This window comes from Scomber japonicus, chromosome 11, assembly GCF_027409825.1.
Source record: "Scomber japonicus isolate fScoJap1 chromosome 11, fScoJap1.pri, whole genome shotgun sequence".
NCBI lineage: Eukaryota > Metazoa > Chordata > Actinopteri > Scombriformes > Scombridae > Scomber > Scomber japonicus.
Genome location: NC_070588.1, coordinates 8365240 through 8385218, shown reverse-complemented (window position 1 = coordinate 8385218; position 19979 = coordinate 8365240). Strand labels below are relative to the sequence as shown.

Genomic DNA, 19979 nt, shown 5'->3' with positions numbered 1-19979 from the left:
CTTGTCATGATCTTCACAAACATTTAATTGAAAAAGTAACAAAGGTTGTCAATATTTTAACTTTGCAGTACAAATAATGAAAACAATTTTACACTAAACACAATGTCTGTACCATTTCACTCATGCTTCATGCATGATTCTGTCGGATCATTTGCACGAGTTCAATGTGACTGACGATGATTTACAGCCAGTTAAGACATAGACGATGGATGTCACACAGTGACAGGATAAATGAAGTCACACACCTATCTGTGTGCTCTAGCAGCTGAAGCTAGGCTAACTAGCTTAGCATGTGAGCGGCAGAACAGCCAATGGAATGTCGGGGCAGGGGGGAAGAGGCCACGTCAAGCACCAGCCACTGAAAATCCACACAGTTGGCTCAGTCAGCAAAGTGACTAATATGTACATTCCCCGGAAAAATATGAGTTTAACACAAGTTTAATAACTCGTGTTAAACCTCCATTAGAAGTGCAAGGAATGCTGACACAGATTATTGTTCTGCTGTGAGAGTTCTTGGCTTTTGCTTGGTCTGTCTCCGATTGTCAGGATCAACGAGTTAACTGATTCTTCGACAGAAGTACCTCCGAAAGTATTTAGCATGAACAAAAATTTGCTTTTAGCTGCTCGACTACTGACACCATGAAGACCTTGTGTTTACAGTACGTAAAAAAATTTGAATTAGTGTGACTCAACCTTTTATTCTCCCATCGTAATTAAATGTTTGCTGTTGGGTGGTCCGATCGGACAAAGCACCTTTTAGAAACTCAAAGAGACACACTAAACAAATCTAGTAAACTACAACACTTTGATGAAGACGAGAATGACTAGTTTTTTTTTCTGAATTCACATTTTGAAACTTGATTGTTTAAGAAAAAGATAAAAGGCCTAACAAAGATATGTGTCATTTGGCTACAGATTGTCAAACCTTTAAAAAAAAAAGAGTTGGTCAGACACTTGTGGCATCTAGTTTCTGAACAAAAACACTGATTAATCTTAAATGCTATTTTTTTTAAAGGCTTTGGCAGCTGTGTTAGCTATCACTATGAACTACAAAGGTTTATTAATCCCAAATATCAAGACTTAAGTGAATTAATGCAGCAAAAAAACAAATAAATAAAAAATAACACTGAGCCATTTAGACATCTCGTCTCATATGGTCAGGGGAACACTTTTCTATTTTTGACACTACAGCTTTGTAGCTGTCGACACATTTTGCAGGTGAACTTAAAAAAAAGAAAAAGGTTTATTCCAGATGCAGTAGCTTGCTAAAACTGAGCTTTCAGTCTCTGTGATGGGACACTGTGATGTGGTGCGGGGCAGGTGTGGGGTGCGGCTGTGGGTTGTGGTTTTGCTCCAGTGGCCAGGACATGGCACAGAGAGACGAGATGTTTGATACACAGCATGATGACATCAAAAGCTGATGATGGATGGCGGGTGAAACACACCACAGATGTACTAGGCATGGATGATGGGACACAGCACAGGGTGGATAAGAGACGAAGAAGTAGGAGGTGCAGGGGTGGGGGGCAGGGGGGGTAGAAGAGGGGGGTACGACGACAACAACACGCTAACAACAGGTGATGATGGATAGGCGAGGAGCTGCTGGGCCGTGACAGCTGCATCTCTGCAAGAATGCGTCCTGCACCACCTTCCTCACTATCTCGCAGCTCCGTTTTTTTGGAGTTAACCGTTACAAGAGGAGCAAAGGAGGCTGTTTTCTTGGTTTGAGGAGTGTAGCCTCGGCCTCAAACCCTAACATCTCGGAACAAGCGAGAGAAGAGAGGAGGTGATGGAGGAGCAAAAAAAAAGTGTAAACGTCACTAGCAGAGATATGCATAAGCTAACTGCAACGCTGCATGTTTGGAATGGAGGCACGGGCCATGAATGAGACTCACATTGCATGCAAGACTGGGGCCGTTACATCTCAAACAAAGCATGTTAAGGCCAAGAAGAACAACATTGATACATCCAGCTCTCCCTCTCCCTGTCCCTCCCTCCTTCACTGTCCTCCACCAACGACTAAAAGCCAAAATCGAACACAATGCGGTCTTCAAAGATGGCGATGAGCAGCATGATGCCGAACCCGGTCAGCATGCCCAGGTTCTGCAGGATAAAGTGTCCCAGCTGGCAGCGTTTGTGCTCCTCACTGTCACCGTGAAGCATCTCTGGCAGCTACGGAAAAAGAGACAAAAAGTAATCAGTTGGACTTTCGGAAAGATTAGCGTCGCAGATCAAGCGTCACAAAGGAGATGGCGAAAGTTTAAGCTGATGTTGTTGAAGGCGAGGGTAGGGGGACAATTATCACTCAGTGTGCCAACTTACCATATCCACCAGAGCCACATACAGGAACATGCCAGCTGTGATGGCGAAGATCCAGTTGGTGACATTGTGTGTGTACTGGCCCACAGCTGTGCCAATCAGCATGCCAACGTAGGCCATGAGGGCGGACAGCAGATTGTAGACAATGGCCTGCTTCACTGACATGCCCGCTTTCAGCAGCACGGCAAAGTCACCTGTCAGTCGAAAAGAGAGAGAGAGACATATACACATTTAAACATCATTAAAGCAATTCACATATCTTATTCTAACACGTAGTTCCCAACTGGCAAAATCCACGACTATCCCAACTTCTGTGTGAATGTGTTTTGGTTTTTTTTACTTTTTCTCAGTCTTTTCTGACTCCGCAGCATGTGATGAGGTGAACTTCAAAGCAAACTCCAACATCTGCCACCACTGTCTGTCTTCAAGTAGGTAAGAAGAACAGACCAGGAGCTGCTCTCTCTCTCCTCTCCTCTCTCTCTCTCTCTTCTCTCCTATCTCTCTAAGAAATATGTCTTTAACTCCCTTCTGATACACTTACGATTACATATGCATGCCGTAGCCTCACTACCCTCTTCAATCATTGCTGGGCCAAATGCGGGAAGAGGCCCAAGTCTCAGCGGAAACGCCCTGGATTTGGGGGAAAGAGATGAATACTGAGAAGGGGGTGGCCTACATTTCCTCCACCGTGTAACAAGCGGCCTCTTTTCCTTGCTAATTACCACAATGAATATATTACCACTCTGCTCTCATCCATCAATCAAAGCTGGAGAAAGAAGGGCGGCGGTGGTGGTGGTGGGTTTTTAAAGAGAGGAGGAAGAGGGAAGAGAGACAGTCGGTGCACACACTTCAATGGCCTTTATTTCACTCCAACTTACTCCAGCGTCTCCTGCCTCCTCGCTCAGATACGCCTGCCACCACCTCATCTACCGCAATTAACACACCCCTCACTGCCAATTAGCTTCTCTCTGGGTGGTTAAAGAACCCTCATAATCATCATCTTTGACATCCAGCTGCCAGCCGGGGACGGCTTTTGTGTTAGGGAGGAGCTGAGAGGTGCACTTGTCAAACTGCTGGGTTTTGTCTGACAAGCGGGGCCCTACAGGGGTGAAGGCAAGAGCTCCTGAAGAGCGGACGCTGAATCAACAGGAAATGTGAAATTACACACGGGTGGGGGAGGAGAGCTCACAAATCTTCACACGAGAGACTAATGTCGCAGTTAACCATCTGGAAACATGAGTACGAATTAAAATAGCAAAAATAACAAAATAAAAAAGGACACTGGATGAGAATCAAAGAGCTTTGCTGAAACTTCGCAGATGAAGGCAATGTCAGTATCTCAAAACTTTGCAGCATTAACTTAAACTGCCTCCACCCTGCCTCCCCCAAATATAGATGCTTTTACCAGCAGCCTGTAACCTGTTCGATCTGCCAACACAACAACAACAACAACAACAGCAGCAGTATAGGATAGGATGCTGCTGTTCAACACAAGGGCAGACAAATGTAGGCTATTATTCAGCAGCTCACACTCTGCAGTAATTGACACTGCTCTATTCATCAGCCACACAAACGAGGCATGAAAACTGCTCCGTGACGAGACACATCATTAGTACTGATCTGGTGTGGATGGCCCCGTTGCTCTGCTTCACCCTCGTTCTCGCCACCTTTTTCCCCTCCGCCGCTGTAAACAGGTGGAAGAGAGGTGGCTGCGGTGGGAAAGAAAAACTCAGGAGCAAAAACAAACAAAAAACGTTCGCCGTAGCCTTTTTTTTTTTTTTTTTTTAAAAGGGTCCTTGAAGGGAGCAGATTGAATGTAAATGAACGTACCGGCAGCTGTACGGTCTCTCGGAGTCTCACTGTATTGAACAATGAGTGCCAGGCACGGTACATCATCTGCACTGACAGACACTTTGACAAGCCATTTCGCTGCTGTCAGACAAAAGCCATTAATCTGGAAAAGGCACTTTTTTTTGTGGAGTGAAGAGAAGAAGGATGATTATTGACATCCGTGGGGTTTTTTTAAACAGGTTTCAAGGCCTCGGAGGGGTCACGAGCCTCATTCGGATTGAAGTTTCGGTTCAAATAAAAGAGCGCTGCTTTGCATGAAGCGGTGATTGAGATGCAGATTATCCAGATGTGAACTAAAAAGAGACTCCCATTTAAACAAAAACAGTGAAGTGTGCTGCAAGTCGCTGGTGGCGCATAAAGGAGTAAATTACTTGCTTTGTTTGTCTTTTTTTATTTCTTTTTTTTTATACTTTTTCTTCACTTACTTACCGAGTTCATGAGGTAATTCATGGCAGAAAACAGCCACTGATGTACTGATTCCTCCTGTGAGGTTTGCACTGAACGCTGCGCCTGTAGGGAAAACAAAATGTCAGAAAAAGCCTCGAAAACACAACTTTACGGTTAAATGTTTTTACAGCATAACACAGCTCACCGAATCTAATGTGGTAACCATGGTAACCATTTAACCACTCACAACCTCTGAGCTGAATGTATATTCCCCAAAAGACTCTGAGATGTTTCAGATGCCCTGCTGAGTTTTTTCCCCATCTGCTCCTTTTTCCTTTTTTTTTTTTGCTGGCACATGTTTAGAGACATTGAAATATGCTTATTTTGATTTGTTTTTATGAGCAGTTTATAATTGTTTTAATTACTTTTTTAAATTATTATTTCATAAAAAGACTTAGGTAGTTATTTGGAGGTCTGGAAAGAGGCCAGAGAACTATACATAAATAAACGTATATATCTAAAATAGAGCAAATTCTTTAAAATTCAGTTGATGTGAGGCTGGTCTGTAAATAAACAGCAAAAGACACTGAGGGAAATTGTGTCAAATACCGCCTTAAAAACTTTTCTTTTAGCCAGAAATTTGCCTCCTGTGACCCAAAATATACAAAAAGGAAATATTTAAAAACATTTTTGTGCAGCTGATATGCATTTTTGTTGAGTGTTTGACTCATATTTATTAACAAATAGCATACAAACTGAAGAATAAACTTATTAAGAATTTATCACCAATTTATTAATGACTCATGAGGTTTTCATGAATGATTTGTGGTTCAGAAATGTTTCATAGAGATTAATCATATGATGTTGTGAACAGTATGTGAGGGTTAAAGGAGATAAAAGTCATTCAAGGAAAAGGATTTACATATTTAAAACAGTTAAACCCCTGCTATTACATCAGCTTAATAATTCCGATTTAAATTCTTACCTATGGCCAGCCCGTCACTGAAGTTATGCATGCCGTCTCCCATGATGACCATCCAGGCGATGCTGGCGATCCCGGCGTCCTTCATCTCCTGATCTGAGTGGCAGTTCCCGCCATGGGAGTGCCCGTGAGAGTGCCCGTGACCGTGCTGCTTGACCTTGCGTCCGTTTTCTTTGACGGGCGACGGGTGGTCGTGTTGGGGGCTCGCGTGTGTCAGCGGCGTCTTGTTGGTGGGAGATTCGCTGCGCGTCTGAAGCTCACTGAGCTGCGTGTCGTTGTGACCGTTGTCGCAGGAGACGACTGTGTTGTCGGGGTCTGAAAGGAAGAAAGAGAGGAGACGTTCAAAGAGGCTCAAAGAGGCTAAGGTTAACTCGCTGTGAAGGCCGCACCACTCTGAACTCTTCTTACCTTCGTTGAGCGGCTTCAGGTGCAGCCACTCTGCATCTGAGCGCCGATTCAGCTTGTGATCTGACAACTTCCTGCCAATTTTGCCCTCCTCGCTCACCTTCTTCATGGTCTGATAGCAGAAATACGATTTTTATCATCATGCATCCACAAAACAAAACTAATTTACAAATCATCACAAACTGTAGCAGAAATTATCCCGTTTATCATCTATATGTAGGTTATATTTATTTTACCTTCTGGTCTTTGTAGTGCTTAAACATGCCGAGACAGTGCTCGATGATGAAGAGGAAGTAGATGCCGACCAGCGCCGTTAGGCCCTTCCACACCCCATCGAAAGCTGTTAGCAGGTCCTCGTCGTTGTGGGACACCCCGACCTGGCTGTGGTCGTGCTTCCCTTGAGACTGTCGACAAGAGGAGGAGGGACAGAGGTGAAGAGTGTGAGCGAGCGACTGATAAATAGTTTATCAGGATTTAAATCAAACCCTTTATGTCTCCTATTGTTTTGGAGACGGAGTAGGTCGGTAGATACTTTATTAATAGTGGCGATAAAGGATAAGAATGATAAAATATATTAGAGAAGCAGAATGAGCAGAGAATGGGACGCTGAAATGTATTTTGGGTCCGACTGCACAGAGATTAGTTTATTAGATGAGCTTGATATTAAAGAGGGATTTGGATAGAGACGGCAGAGGCTCATGCTAACTCCAAACAAGCAGTGTTTTCCAACAACGTTAAAATAAAAAACTTCTAAACTCTTTAAGCTTCTTTGGGGTGTTCAATCCGATTTACTGGCTAGAGGTGAAATATAGAAACATTCTCTTGGCTAATAAAGATAGTTAGTGGTTACTTAATTGTTTTTTAGCAGGTTGTTATAATCTTGGCTTATTTTTTGTACAATATGGGAAGTTTCCACTGACAAAAAGTTTGGCTTCATTCCAAAAAAAAGTGGCCCCTCATCTCATATAAGTACACTGAGATTAAAGGTGCACTGAGTTCAGCAGACTCAGGTCGACTCATAATGACTGATTATTATTTATTAAGCTTTATTTTACCTCGAAAGACCACTGAGGAGAAATCCTTATTTACAACAGTGTCCAAAAACATCAACACGCAAAACAATATTAAGTCAAATAAAAGAAAATAAAACAAATGAATACAAGTAAACACATAAAATTACAGTGAAGTTAAAAACATTTGCAAGAGGTGCAGATGAGGCTGCAGTGGTGCTAAATAATCTCATTTTAAGGACTTTTGCAGATTGTTTAAAGTATAAGCTGCATCATTATAAGTTCTGACTAATAGAGTATAGAGCAACAACCTATTCTGTGAATGTGAATATCATGTGACTTCAGGGTTAAAAGCGATGAAATAAAAAGGTGGAAGTAACTATAACAAAGCTTTATAGGAATAAAAACCAAAGCTGATCTCGCCTCACCGCCAGGGACGACCTGCCAATGTTTTGGTACAGAGATAACTGATGACCGCCAAATCCAAACGTAATATCAGATTATTATAACTAAGTTGAAATGTTTCTCCTTTTCTAGTTATCTCTCTGTCAGTTCTGTGATAAAATACTAACATTTTTATGTACGTAATATCTAAAAGAGGGTTAGGTTGTAGTTTATTTTATGATTTTTATTCTACATCCTTCATTACTGCATAGTCTTCTTCATCAAACTAATAAAACAGTATATTCTTGCATATGTTTTATATAAAGTATTTGTTTCCCGTATGAAACTTTATGTCTGAATTAGTAACATTATTGATTATTGCTCAACTTTTCAATTATCTACATTGAAATAATTGAAGCTTATGAAGTTTTGGAGCCTAAAGTTTCATAATGTAACACAGAGAGGAGCCATTTCAGCCGCACCGTTAAAGGTCGTCTGTGGCGTAACTCACATGAGGCAGCAGGTGAAGGAGGGCGTCGCCGCTGAGCGTGCCCACCGCCAAGGCCACGAGGAAGGTGAGCAGGAACTTGAAGCAGGATTGTTTGAGGATGGGCACGAGAACGACGCCCAGCAGAGACAGCAGGCTGATGATGGTGATGGACACAAAGCCCCAGACCCAGATCCACACTGAAAAGAGAGAGAGAGAAAAACAAGCTTAGGAAAAACAAATGAAAGACGAGTATTATTTACTTGTTTGCTTCATCACGAGATGCCGAATGACTTTTCAGCTGAGAATGTCAATGAGAAAAAAACACTTATGATCTCATTCAATAAACTCTTTTCTTTGGACTAACAGCCACAGTTTTACCATCACTGGGCTGCAGGCTGAAGGTATTATTCACATCCTGTTCACATGTGGAGGAGTCTATCCTTCAGAGAGGTTTTTCAGTGTGTCCTTGTGATGACACAACGCCTCGAGCAAGAGACGGGTAGGGACATTTCAGCAAAAATCCACTCGTCTCATTTTCTTTTTCTTTGTTTAAGGCTGCCGACGGGAGACACTAAGCGTGCGCCAGAGAGAAAGTCAGAAAGGTACACCATCATTTAAACTGTCAGTTCACCTGTCAGCCGAGTCATACTTCTCAAAAACTGAGAAAAAGTTTACGACTCTTTGGTCACAGAGGACAAAATGTTTAATGTAGTATGAAATTCAATGTCACGCCTAAGCTGGTGGCGTGTTTGTTAAAAGCGACGCTGGGTCCTTCACTGCTGACATTCAGCTACAGGGCGTCTATTGACTAAAACACAGCGTGCATGTGATGCACATCTTACAGCCTATTGACCTCAGGGAGGCATTTCAGGAGCAACGTCTGAACGTGTCACGACAAAGTCAACCAACGGCCAACGCTGTGTAGATAAAACATCCAAAGATACGTGTTCCTCACACGGTTAGCTGCTTTTTTTAAAAGCTTATTTAATGTTTAAATACATAAAATCTGTTTACCCTGGTTCTTTTTTCACTTAATATAAACCAATAGACCAAAGCTGATGCCAAGCCAGAGGGGGGGAAAAATGACTATTAAACAGTAAAATCACACTGGCCACACTTCCTCTCCTCGTCTAATGGGCCCCAGGTGGTGAAACTTGTGAGGAGATGATCTGAAACGTGTCTCATGCCTGACAAAGCGGCCTTTAGAGGGACTGAATCAAGCTGTTACTGTCCCATTACCCAGCTGTAGCATTAAGAAACACCACCAAAAAAATAGAAATACAATAAAAAAAAAAAACATCCCTCCCCAGGCAGCAGTCACTCCACTCAGAGAACAGGAGGCAGGAGTTCCTCCAGGGGGAGAAATGTTTTAACAGAAGTGCTGATTACAAAGCTGTGTGTCATTAGCTTTTAGGAAACTTACATTACAGGTTAACTTGACCTCTGAACCCATGAGAAAAAATGGGAGGAATTTGGTGTTTTGTTGATGTTGACACACACTGGCCCAAAAATCATGACGGTCCATTCATGTATTCGGGGGTTTTTTTCTCTTTATTTCGTCATCTGCCTTTGTGAGTTGCATTTAGTGTCGCTTTGAAGGAATCCGAGGAGTTTTCTGGACTGTGTATTGAAAGTCGGAGCGCAGGACACAGCTGGACATCACACTCAAAGAAAAAGGCCTCTTTGAAGTACCTGAATTTAAGTTTTAAAGCTCAATATTGTCAAGTTTAACACTGCTACCAGCCTTTATTTTCAATAGATAGAGAGACACAGAGAGAGAGAGAGAGAGAGAGAGAGTGTCCTGCCTGATTTTCCAGCAGCTTGTGCAGCCAAAGTTCAACTAAACTGACCGCGAATACGCCGACCTCTATGGTGGGAGTCGAGTGGGATGCAAGAATTAACAGGAGGCTGAAGTTATGACAGCGTTCCTTTATACTGTAAAGACAGATGGAAGGAAAGTGAAGTTTTGGCATCTCTGACCTCCCACAGTTGTATAACGCAACTCATCGATCCCACCAGGACATTAGCGAAAAAAGAAATAACTCAAATATTAAAAAAAGGTCAAGAAGTGATTAAGATTATTAGTAATCTTATTTTTTCCGATGTTTCCGATGTTTCTGATGTCGTTTGTAGCTGTATTAAGTCTTCGTTTTACTCTCCAATCCATACAAACTGTTCACATTTGGTCTGAAACAACCGTTAAGCTCTCCATGGACTTTCCTATGTAAATGCAGCACACATAATTGTCTGAAACTGTCAAATGATGCCAAAAATGTTAATTTGAAGTGTTGTTGAAATGCACAAAGAAAAAAAAAAGGAAATATACTGGAATCATTTATCTCAATATTCTGGGATTGAGTTTTCTGACATTTATTAAAGTTGCTTTATCTTTTTTTAAATCTTGTTTTGTGTGTTTATTTTGTGCATCAAAGCAATATTACTTCTTTAATGTTTCACGTATCCTGCAGATTTGTCGTAAGTGTGAAGCAGAAAACAGAAAAACCCCTAATGGGCACTAGAGTGTGGATCCAGATACACATACTTTGATATTATGGCTGGGCAATATAAGAATATCATATCAATATCGTGATATCAGACTAGATATCGTCTTAGAGTCTGAACTTAACGGACTGTTCAAGATGTTCTATTGTTTACTTTTTACCCACATACTTATTGTATCCACATTACTGAAGATTATTTATCAAAAATCTCATTGTGTAAATTGTGAAAGCATCGATAGTCATCTCTACAATATTGCTGCAGCATCGATATTGAGGTATAGAGGTAGAGGTATTTGGTCAAAGATATTGTGATATTTCATTTGTCCATATCGCCCAGCCCTACTTCATATGTTCATATACATTTTCTTTATATTAAACCATCATTAGCTCAGAGGAATACTCTCCGCCTCACCGAGCAGAAAACCCCCATCGGTCTCTTCTAAACCCGGCCGCTTTATGTACTGCACGTCTTTTTGAAAAAAGAGAGCCTCGTCATTAATGGAGGACGAAGTGGACACACTGAATTCGTTCTCTCACCATCATCATCGAGAGCATCTTTAACAACCCTCCTCCTTTTTATTGTTACCACCGTTTTCAATGTGCCTTACAAAAGTAAAAGGTGCCACAGTCGACTGCTTTCTTATTTGTGGCATCGGGCGGAACAACGTGTAACCCTGAGAGGCAAATGTATATCAGCCAAGACAGTACATCAGCGCGGGTCCTTCACACGTATGCAGCTCATATACTTCTCTATCTCATTACCCCTATGCAATTGTGTTTTTGTGTGTGTGTCGATGTAGAGCTGTACGAGGGAGGTTGCAGAGGGGTGATAGAAGGCGATCGTAAGGGAACAGCACAGAGGAGAAGAAGGAAACCCACTGGCCTGTGTCTTCTCTCCAATTACGCATCTCCTGTGAGCCGTGGCTCAGGAAAAAAAAGAAAAAGAAGGCCCAGGGTGTTGCTTAGGCTCTGTTAATCTCCTAAGTGCACACACAAAAAGAGAGGGGAGTGGGCTACGAGAAAGAAGAAGAAGAAGAAGAAGAAACCGACTGCAAATTTTCCGAGCTCCCCCGTGGACACCAGCGGGAGGTAAATGAGAGGTAGCTTCGCGGCGTGTGGCGATGTTTCTTGGTGCACTGTCGCAAAATGAGAGCTAGAGAGAGAGAGAGAGTCCAAACGCCTCTAGTTTCCTACTAATGAGGAGCCATTCTTTGCCCTTTTGACTTGTTCGTGCTGTCTTCCTCGTCGTCATTACCATTTTTATGACTGTTTTCAGTGGTGGCGCACCGGTGCCTGAGGTGCATGTGATACACGTGTCTCCAGAAGGGAGTGTGTGTGTGTGTGTGTGTTTGTGTGTGTGTGTTTAATAATTAAAGACTTGAGAGGGCATGCAGTTTGGGAATTCCTCCAATCTTGATGGTTGAACTTGCCGGCTGGTTTGACAGTGATAGATCATCCTGAGTGTAAAACTGTGAAGCATTCAAAAAAAAGTGACAAACACCTTTTTTTGTCAACTCTCTCTACCTCTAATTAAAATTAATTCTAGATGAGACATTTTGTTCCATCCTAAACTCATTTTAATAATAATATCTCCTCCCAACTTCTTGCCTACTTTACATGACATAAATGAAAAGTAAAATCTCTTAACACTGCAGGTTTAATGTCTAAAATCTCGCTAATATACACTTACACAAGACATTTACCTCTATATTTGGCATTAGTCTTCATTTTTTGTTCCACTTTTTTACACACAGAATGGTAATAGGGTTTTTATATTATATTATTTTATCTAATTTTTATATAGCCTGAACTCATTTTAAATAATAATATCTCCCCCAACTTCTTGTCTACTTTGCATGAAACTGCAGGTTTAACATCTAAAATCTATGTTTTAACGCACTTATAAACACACAATTACTTACATGTAAGACTCCTAAAAGATTTGCAGCCTTTTCTACAGTTTTCAGTTTTTTTGTGAGTGTGCAGAAACTTGTGAATATTAGTCTAGCTGTGATTTGAGTACCAAAGCGTTTATGGCTTTATGAGTTTTATGAGTTCTGTTTCACGACCTGTAACTCATTAACTTTAAACACTGTGATTTTATCATTTGCATTCTCATAAACTAAAAAAGCATTTGTGCCAGTCCCAGAGCCGGGCTTAACTCTGACCTTCATTCTTCTTTTATAGCTTTACAGCCTCTAGGGTTGCATTTTTTTTTTTTTTTTTTCAGCATTATAAATGTAAATAAGTGAGATGGAGTTATTTATTTATTTATTTGCTATTTGCTTAAAATGGTCAGCAGAGGAGAAACACTGCTGCCATGACAATTTAAATGATTTTTTTAAATATAATAATAGTAGAGCACACAATGTCATGACCATAAATTACTCTCCACAAATCATCATTTAGGTGTTCGGGGAATGATAATCATCCAAAAGCAGAAAGTTGGTCTCATAAAAGCCAGTAAAGGAAAGCTGAATGTGCTGCTTATTCATTCAAACATTAACTTTTACCCCTCCCCATGAATATGCCGACACATACACACACACACACACGTGCACACACACACACACACCAGTGAGTCCAAGACAGGTTCGACTGTTGACATTTGCACATTGTATTGAGCTCTCTCTTTTAATAGATTCACCGTCTATCAAACTCCTCCTGATGGCCATTAAGCCGCGCATATGCTCGCTGGGACTTGTGTGACAGATTGAAAGAATTAATCAGAGAATGATTATGCTAAATACTCGCTGGATCCACAAACTCATCTAAAAATCATCTACTCATTATTTGGCTGATAGAGTAGCTAACACTTCCTGACATTTTGGAGGCTGTAGAGGTTTTAACTGTTGAAGAGGTAATTTACATTCCTGGCCCCCTTCTCTCAACCGAGAGTCATTCTCTTGTTTTTTTTTTTTTGTGTGTGTACGCCTACGAGATTCGATATGAATGCTTTTAACTATACTTTACCTGAGTTAGCAGGGTCAGAGATGTGGCTTTCTAACATATCTGCACTTTCTACCAATAAGCAAGTCATTTAGTCACAGCTGAATCCTAAAGCGCTGCAAAGTGGTCACAGTATGAATGAATTAATGAATGAATTTAATTTATATAGCGCTTTTCATGCACAGTAGAGGGCTGCTTAGATTGAGCTTTTTTTCAACATGAAGTAGGACTTGCTGAAAAATCGCACAAGGCCTCTAGAAACTTCTCTCAGAGTGATAAAAGGTGAAACAAACCTGACTCTAGTGAGATAAGTCGGAGTCTTATCGCGATCAAAGGGCACAGGAAAAACACAATCCTAATTTAGACACTATGCAATAGGTTTTTTATCAATAAGAAAAAATGCGTGGTTGTAAAAAGTTCAAGAGCTGCTTTCTCTCGCTTACAGCCGTCTGAAAAGATGCTTTCTTCATCTGTAAACAAAAGTTAATTAAGCCGCAGCTGAAGTGGAAATACAAGAAGCTTCAGATTAGTCTACAGCCACCTATTGGACTTTCAGACGTGCACTCTAATTACTTTAAAGGAACTGGGGCCTGATTTTCAATATCCTGTTTTTAAAACTAATGTCAGCGTTCAAATGATGCTCTGGGGAGAGTTTACCGCTGCTCAGGATAGCAGAAAATTAGGAAAAAAAAGAAGAAGTCATTCTCACCCTCTGCCCTATCGATGGACTGAAAATGAGAAAAGATAGAGCAAACAATGGTGGGTTTACCCTGAGGACTGTGGTTACATCTCCTGGATCACTTCGGTATTTATCAGGAGAAAATGCGGACTTGATTAGTTCCAATAAACTTTCTGTTATTCAGGTCCGCCACCCCGAGAGAGGAGCTCCAGGTTTAAACATCACTTTATAAAACTAGGTTTGTAGTGATGTTTCTGTGGTTTCCCACTAATGAAGACAAGTGTTTCTTCTAGCCGATGGCACCGGATAAAGATTTTTTCCACTTTGAGACCAAATTCTTATCACTGTACATGTTAATCTTTTATTTCAATGTGATACAATTTCATTCAGTGTTTTAATTAATATCTGAAGGTTTTATTTATTGCTTCCATCTTTCATTTTGTGATTTGACTTATCTGAAGTAAAGTCACTGTCTAATTTATGTTTGATGCTTTTATTAGATTCTGCTGAGTGGATTATTAAATACAAATGTGATTATTGACCAAAATATCATTAAAATCCAAGTGAAGATCTTAAAACCTCTATTTATATACTTACTTATTTATATATTTGGTATAGTCTTAATTTTATCTTCCACTTTTTACATAAAGAATGATACTTGTGTTTCCATATTTGGCTTTATCTGCTGTTGTTTTAATGTTTCATATACTAAGATATATTTAAATGTGATGATTACTGATGCTTAATTGTATCTTCCACTTTATTTAACATACATAAGTGTCAGTGGTGAAGTGGTAGTAGAATTTATCTTTTACTGTTTTAATGTTTTATATACCCAGGAATATTTAAATACTCTTTTTTATTTACTCTTTTTGATATTAAACATGTTTTGTTTGATGTCATTGACTCTTAATTGTTGCTGCTCCTTGACGTCAGTGTATTCTTGAGCCCTGTGTGCTTTGCCAGCCTGAAAACCAAATTTCCTTTTGGGATAATAATAATAATAATAAAGTTGGAAATCAACGTGTGAAAATCTTCCCGTAAGTCTCTCGTGCATTATGGTTGTTCATTAGCGACCGGGTGTTTTCTCCACCAATCTAAAACCTGTGACAGCTCGGCTACGTGTTTCAAAGCAGAGTGGGGGAAAAGGTGCTGCCGAAGTGACCTTGTGAAAACGTGTGATGTCTGCGTGTTTTTAATGCAAAATCAAACCTTCTTTTGTCCATTTTTTTGGTACAAAACACTGGTTAGGTCAAGAGTTTACTGCACAGGCCTCTAACCTCTTCCATGCATAATGAGGATAATTATTATCTTCCTTCCCTTCATAATCTGTAAACGAGGAATGAGAATACCCTAAATGATCCTACTAGACATTAGACAGAGGGCTTTTTTAATGTGTCTCTTGGCTGTTGCTCTAATGTGTGAATCTTGAGTGAGGGCTGAAGGGCTTTTAGCACCGTTTGAAGTTGACGCTCTCTGAAAATGATTGTTGTGATGTTGCTTTTTTGTTTAGTCGAAATGGATCGGATCAATAAGACGCTCGGCTCTTACCGGGACTGGCGGGCTCCATGGCCTCCCGCTCCACATCCATCTGGTGGTAATGGCGGATGCAGACGCGGCTATCAATCTGGTAGAGCAGAGCCGGACACAGATAGGTGAACTGGCTGGGCGAGATGAGCGATTCGGGACTCAAGCCGTAGTAGGTGAGGAGCTGAGTCAGGTTCAGACACTAAAAGGAGGAGAGGAGAGGAGAGAGAGATGTTACAGTATGAAAGAAAGAGACCACTGACTCTGTAATGCATGAGGTAGTAAAACAAAATGGCTACTTTGGTGCTTCAAAAATTTATCTTTGGAACAACAAATATTCAATCCCTGTAAACTCGAAAAGTGGCTATAAAAGCAAAGTTTGGTTACGTCTAAGTTTCAGTGGTGGGTTTTATTTTCCCCTCCATGAAAACTTGGAATTGGCTGTAACAGACTCACAGGACTCCAAATAGAAGGTTTATTTATTTATATATATTGGTTTGAAGATTTTCTAGATGCAAAACCAAAGATGTTTTTTGTTTAAAGAGGAAGAAAAAGAAACTCAGAAACTAAATTCTCACATATATCTTTTGGTAAGACAGGTTTCTAAAAAGCTAATCCCTGGTACCGAATTGATTAAAAAGAACAAGAAGTAGTAACAAGACAAGAATGAGTCTACATTTCAATCCCTGAATTCTCTGTAAATTCAAATAAAAGGAATCAAATACTAATGTAAGACTTTAAGGTCATAAACTGGACACTGAAACATACAACGGGGTCATTTCTATTCATTTGTTTAAGGGAACGTCTCAGATATCAGAGGTAACGTCATTCAGTGAGTTTTAAGAAGTTTTACCTCTTCATGCTGATGAGATAATCCCCCAGCGTGGCCAGGCGCGATGACACCTGGAGGGGTCGGGGTAGAGCGCCCCGACGGTGCTTCTCTCTTAGCTTTATGAGAATGGCTGTGACCGTGTCCGTGACCGTGTCCGTGACCGTCGTCGTGGTCATCGGATCGAATCATGGGAGCTGTAGTGGTTTTGTTTCTCCGTTGCTTTCTCTGCTTCGTGGTGGACCTTTCCCTTGGGGCGGGAGAAGACCGCGGCTCCTGAGGGACTCGGGACGGCTCTAGTTGGGCGGAGTGTTGCTGGTTGACGGGAGGAATGGCTGTGCTCGTTTGATCGGCGTGATCGTTTTCATGATTGCTGTGGTCATGGCCGCTGTGGTCATGGTCACTGTGGTCATGGTCGCTGTGGTCATGGCCACTGTGGTCATGGCCACTGTGGTCATGGTCACTGTGGTTTTGATGGGTATGGTCGTGGTCACCATGGTCACTGTGGTCGTGGTCACTGTGGTCACTATGGTCATGGTCACTATGGTCACTGTGGTCGTGGTCACTGTGAGGTTTAGAGGACAGGTCTTTGTGGTTAGACTGCACCTGGGCCTGCTCATGTGTGTGCTCTTTATCGTGTGCGTGATCATGATCGTGATCATGTGAGTCCGAATGTTCGTGGCCATTCTCATCTTGATTATGATCATGATCTGCTTGCGAGACGGACCTGTGGTGTGTATGACCGTGCCCGTGCCCGTGGTTGTGCCCATGACTCTTGCCGTCACTGGTGGGCGAATGCGAGTGAAGCCCCTCCTGCACATCCAGGATGTCGAGGTGGGCTACGTGGTCGTGGCCCAGATCCTCATGCTCCACATCCACCACTTTCACTTCACCCAGACCCAAGCTAAAGAGCAGACTCTGAAATCCCTGGTAGTCTAGCCGGTCCTTCTGTCCGTAGCGCTTGAACAGCTCCTGGATGTAGTAACGTTGCTCTTCCTCTAGAGCTTCCCCGTCAGGACTCTTGGACTCCGGGGACAGAGTGGCTCCTCTAACGTACGGAGCCTCCGAAATCTGCAAGTCACTGTGGGCGTTTTTGTGGTCGGCATGGTGGTGCCCGTTGTGCTGATGGTGCTCATCTCCGTGGCAGTGGTTACACTGGTGGAAGAGGAAGGTGAGAACACACAGGAAACAGAACTTGGTGTGCACGTGGACTCGCATTGTCCCCTCAATTCTGGTCCCCTGCCAAAACAGAAAAAATAATTATGAATCCAAAATGAAACTTTTAATTGTTTACAGTGTCAGAATTGTATTTATTTATTCATGTTTTTCTTAAGAGTGATAATTAAATGTGGAGAAACTTGTCTCAGTGGTAATGAACAAGGATTCTCTGTTCAACTGGACGTCCATTTTTATTAGGAAAGATTACAAATATTACATTATGAAAACAAACTTATTCTGTGGTATTAAATATTACCAGTCATCATTATAAAATAGTAAAATGTTCAGATAAATTTCTACTGCCAAATTTATGTTCCTGACCAGATTATATGTAGGAATTTAAGAGCATCAGAGTTTTATCCGTGGCATTAGTGATGCAGTCAGGAAGGAAAGTAACTAACATATCTAACTGAGGAGTCTGAAGTTATTTTTTAGATAAAAACATACATGGTTTGTATGTCCGCAGTATAAAATAATAACATGTCAGAGTCACTTTCTGAGCAGCCACATCTTGCTTTGCATCTTATCATCCAGATTTGAGACCACAAAGGCTAAAAATGGCACCTGAGAGGCAACAGAAATGGTTGTATGTTATCATTAGGAGGCGGCTTTAATTCCAGATAACCAGAATATTCAAAGTTGAGCTGAGCTGTATGGTTGAATATTGATAAACAATGGAAAACGTGTGCAAAAATCAACCGCAATATTCATAATAATGTCCACTTCAATGAGCTGCGTGCCTCTGTTAATGCATTAAAACAGAAAAAAAACTCTTCATATACAAAACAACACTTAAAATAAGTTATTTATTGTTTTAATACCATCTATTTTAGCATCATCACACTGGCTCCCGGTATGTTTTAAGATACATTTTAATAGCTCTTTATTTAATAGCATTTTTTACCTCTTCATGGTCTTGCCCCCTGCTACATTTCTGATCTTTTAATACCCTACGTGCCAGTCCGTACCTTGAGATCCTCGGGCAGAGGTCTACTGTCTGTTCCAGAGGCCCGGCTGAACACTAAAGGGGAGAGGGCGTTCACAGTCAGGGCCCCGAGGCTCTGCAATGATCTGCCCGAGGACATCAGGTCAGCTGAGTCAGTAATGTCTTTTAAATCTCTTCTTAAAACATCAGAGAGCCTTTCCTGAGTTTATTTGAGTTTTGTTTTTTTTTACCTATTTTTCTTTTATCTATCTCCTGTGTTTATGTTTTTATGTCTGTTCTATGGTGTCGTGTTATCTTGTACTGTAGAACTTTCTGCTACCTTGTAAAACACTTTGAAACGCGTTTGAAAAGTGTTCTATGAATAAAGTTTATCATCTATAGTATTATTATTACCTGTTTATCTAGATTCATTTGGACAACTGCATTTTACAACATGATAACACAATGATCAAATCATCCCAGTAAGATTACACTTTAACTGAAGAAACTACAACATTGAAATAACACTTTTAAAAATGTAGTTATGTTGCACTCAAAATTATAATGGGTACAAGTAAAGAGGTAAAAGTTGTAGCTTTTTAGGAAACCACTAGTCATCTTATGAATCAATCCTGTCTCCATTAAATCAGTGATTATTACTGACTGTAAAAAAAAAGCCTGATCAGAGCAGCGGGGTCGGCAGGAGTTCACCCGTCATTATACAGACACACAGACAGAATTGGGATAATAAGCCTAAACTGCGACCTTAAGCTTAAAATAACAGGTCTAATAACTGAAACAGGGAAGCCTTCGTGGAGCACAATAGACTCTCTTCTGAGAATTGTCTAATAAATTACTTAACCCCCCCCCCCCCCCCAACACCACCTCACTCCCCTCCACCACAACTGTAAAAAGCCTGAAGCTACAATATCATCCCAGTCAAATGATTCTCACAAGATCTGTTGTGAAACCTGTGGGTGGTTGATGTGTAAGAGGAGGGGTGGAGAGAAGTAAAGATGGGTCAGATGAGGAATACTGCAGGATAATGACACACACACACACAAACACACACAAACACGTTAACAGGCCCTTTGCAGTCAGCTTGTTAGCAAAGTTTATACAGGATTTACAGCATGTGCGTCACAGGGGATATAGATTTTTTTTTTTGGTTGTTGTTGTTGTTGTTGTGCAGAACTCAGATACTAGGCTTAATGTTTAGAAAAAAAGAGCTTGATGGATCCTCCTCACAGCAGCAGCAGCCGAGGCAAGTAACAACAAACAGTACCTACTGTAGGTGTGTTGAAGTAACACTAAAAAGAGCACATTAGAGAAACACTAATTTCTTTCTGGGGGACCCCACGAGAAGCCACCGAGTGTTTGTACGACAGAAAAAAAAAAAAAAACAACCACAAAGAGGATCTCAGACTCACTCGAATGAGATTACCGAGATGATATCACACAAGAGTCTCATTTTAAAACAGACCACACTGGTGATAAACTAATAATGTGCAGCTCTAACTCTA

General features: G+C 41.1%; 2 protein-coding genes across 2 annotated transcripts in view; both read right to left on the bottom strand.

Annotated features, from left to right (window-relative positions):
* Positions 1–1684: 1684 nt before the first annotated feature.
* LOC128368382 (zinc transporter ZIP10-like) lies at positions 1685–16740 on the bottom strand. Its single transcript, XM_053329175.1, has 9 exons — positions 16338–16740; positions 15509–15686; positions 7850–8025; positions 6181–6348; positions 5948–6056; positions 5543–5854; positions 4600–4680; positions 2323–2513; positions 1685–2172 (listed from the first exon to the last, which is right to left on the bottom strand). The coding sequence occupies exons 1-9, from the start codon at positions 16503–16505 to the stop codon at positions 2020–2022; spliced, it is 1536 nt and encodes a 511-aa protein (XP_053185150.1). The 5' UTR covers positions 16506–16740; the 3' UTR covers positions 1685–2019.
* Positions 16610–19979, bottom strand: part of LOC128368324 (zinc transporter ZIP10-like) — a 24392-nt gene continuing 21022 nt past the window's right edge. The window contains exons 3-4 of the mRNA XM_053329113.1: positions 16718–17552; positions 16610–16686 (exon numbers count right to left, since the gene is read on the bottom strand). Of these exons, the coding sequence (XP_053185088.1) occupies positions 16610–16686; positions 16718–17531 (891 nt within the window). The 5' untranslated portion in view covers positions 17532–17552. The remainder of the gene's footprint in view (positions 16687–16717; positions 17553–19979) is intronic.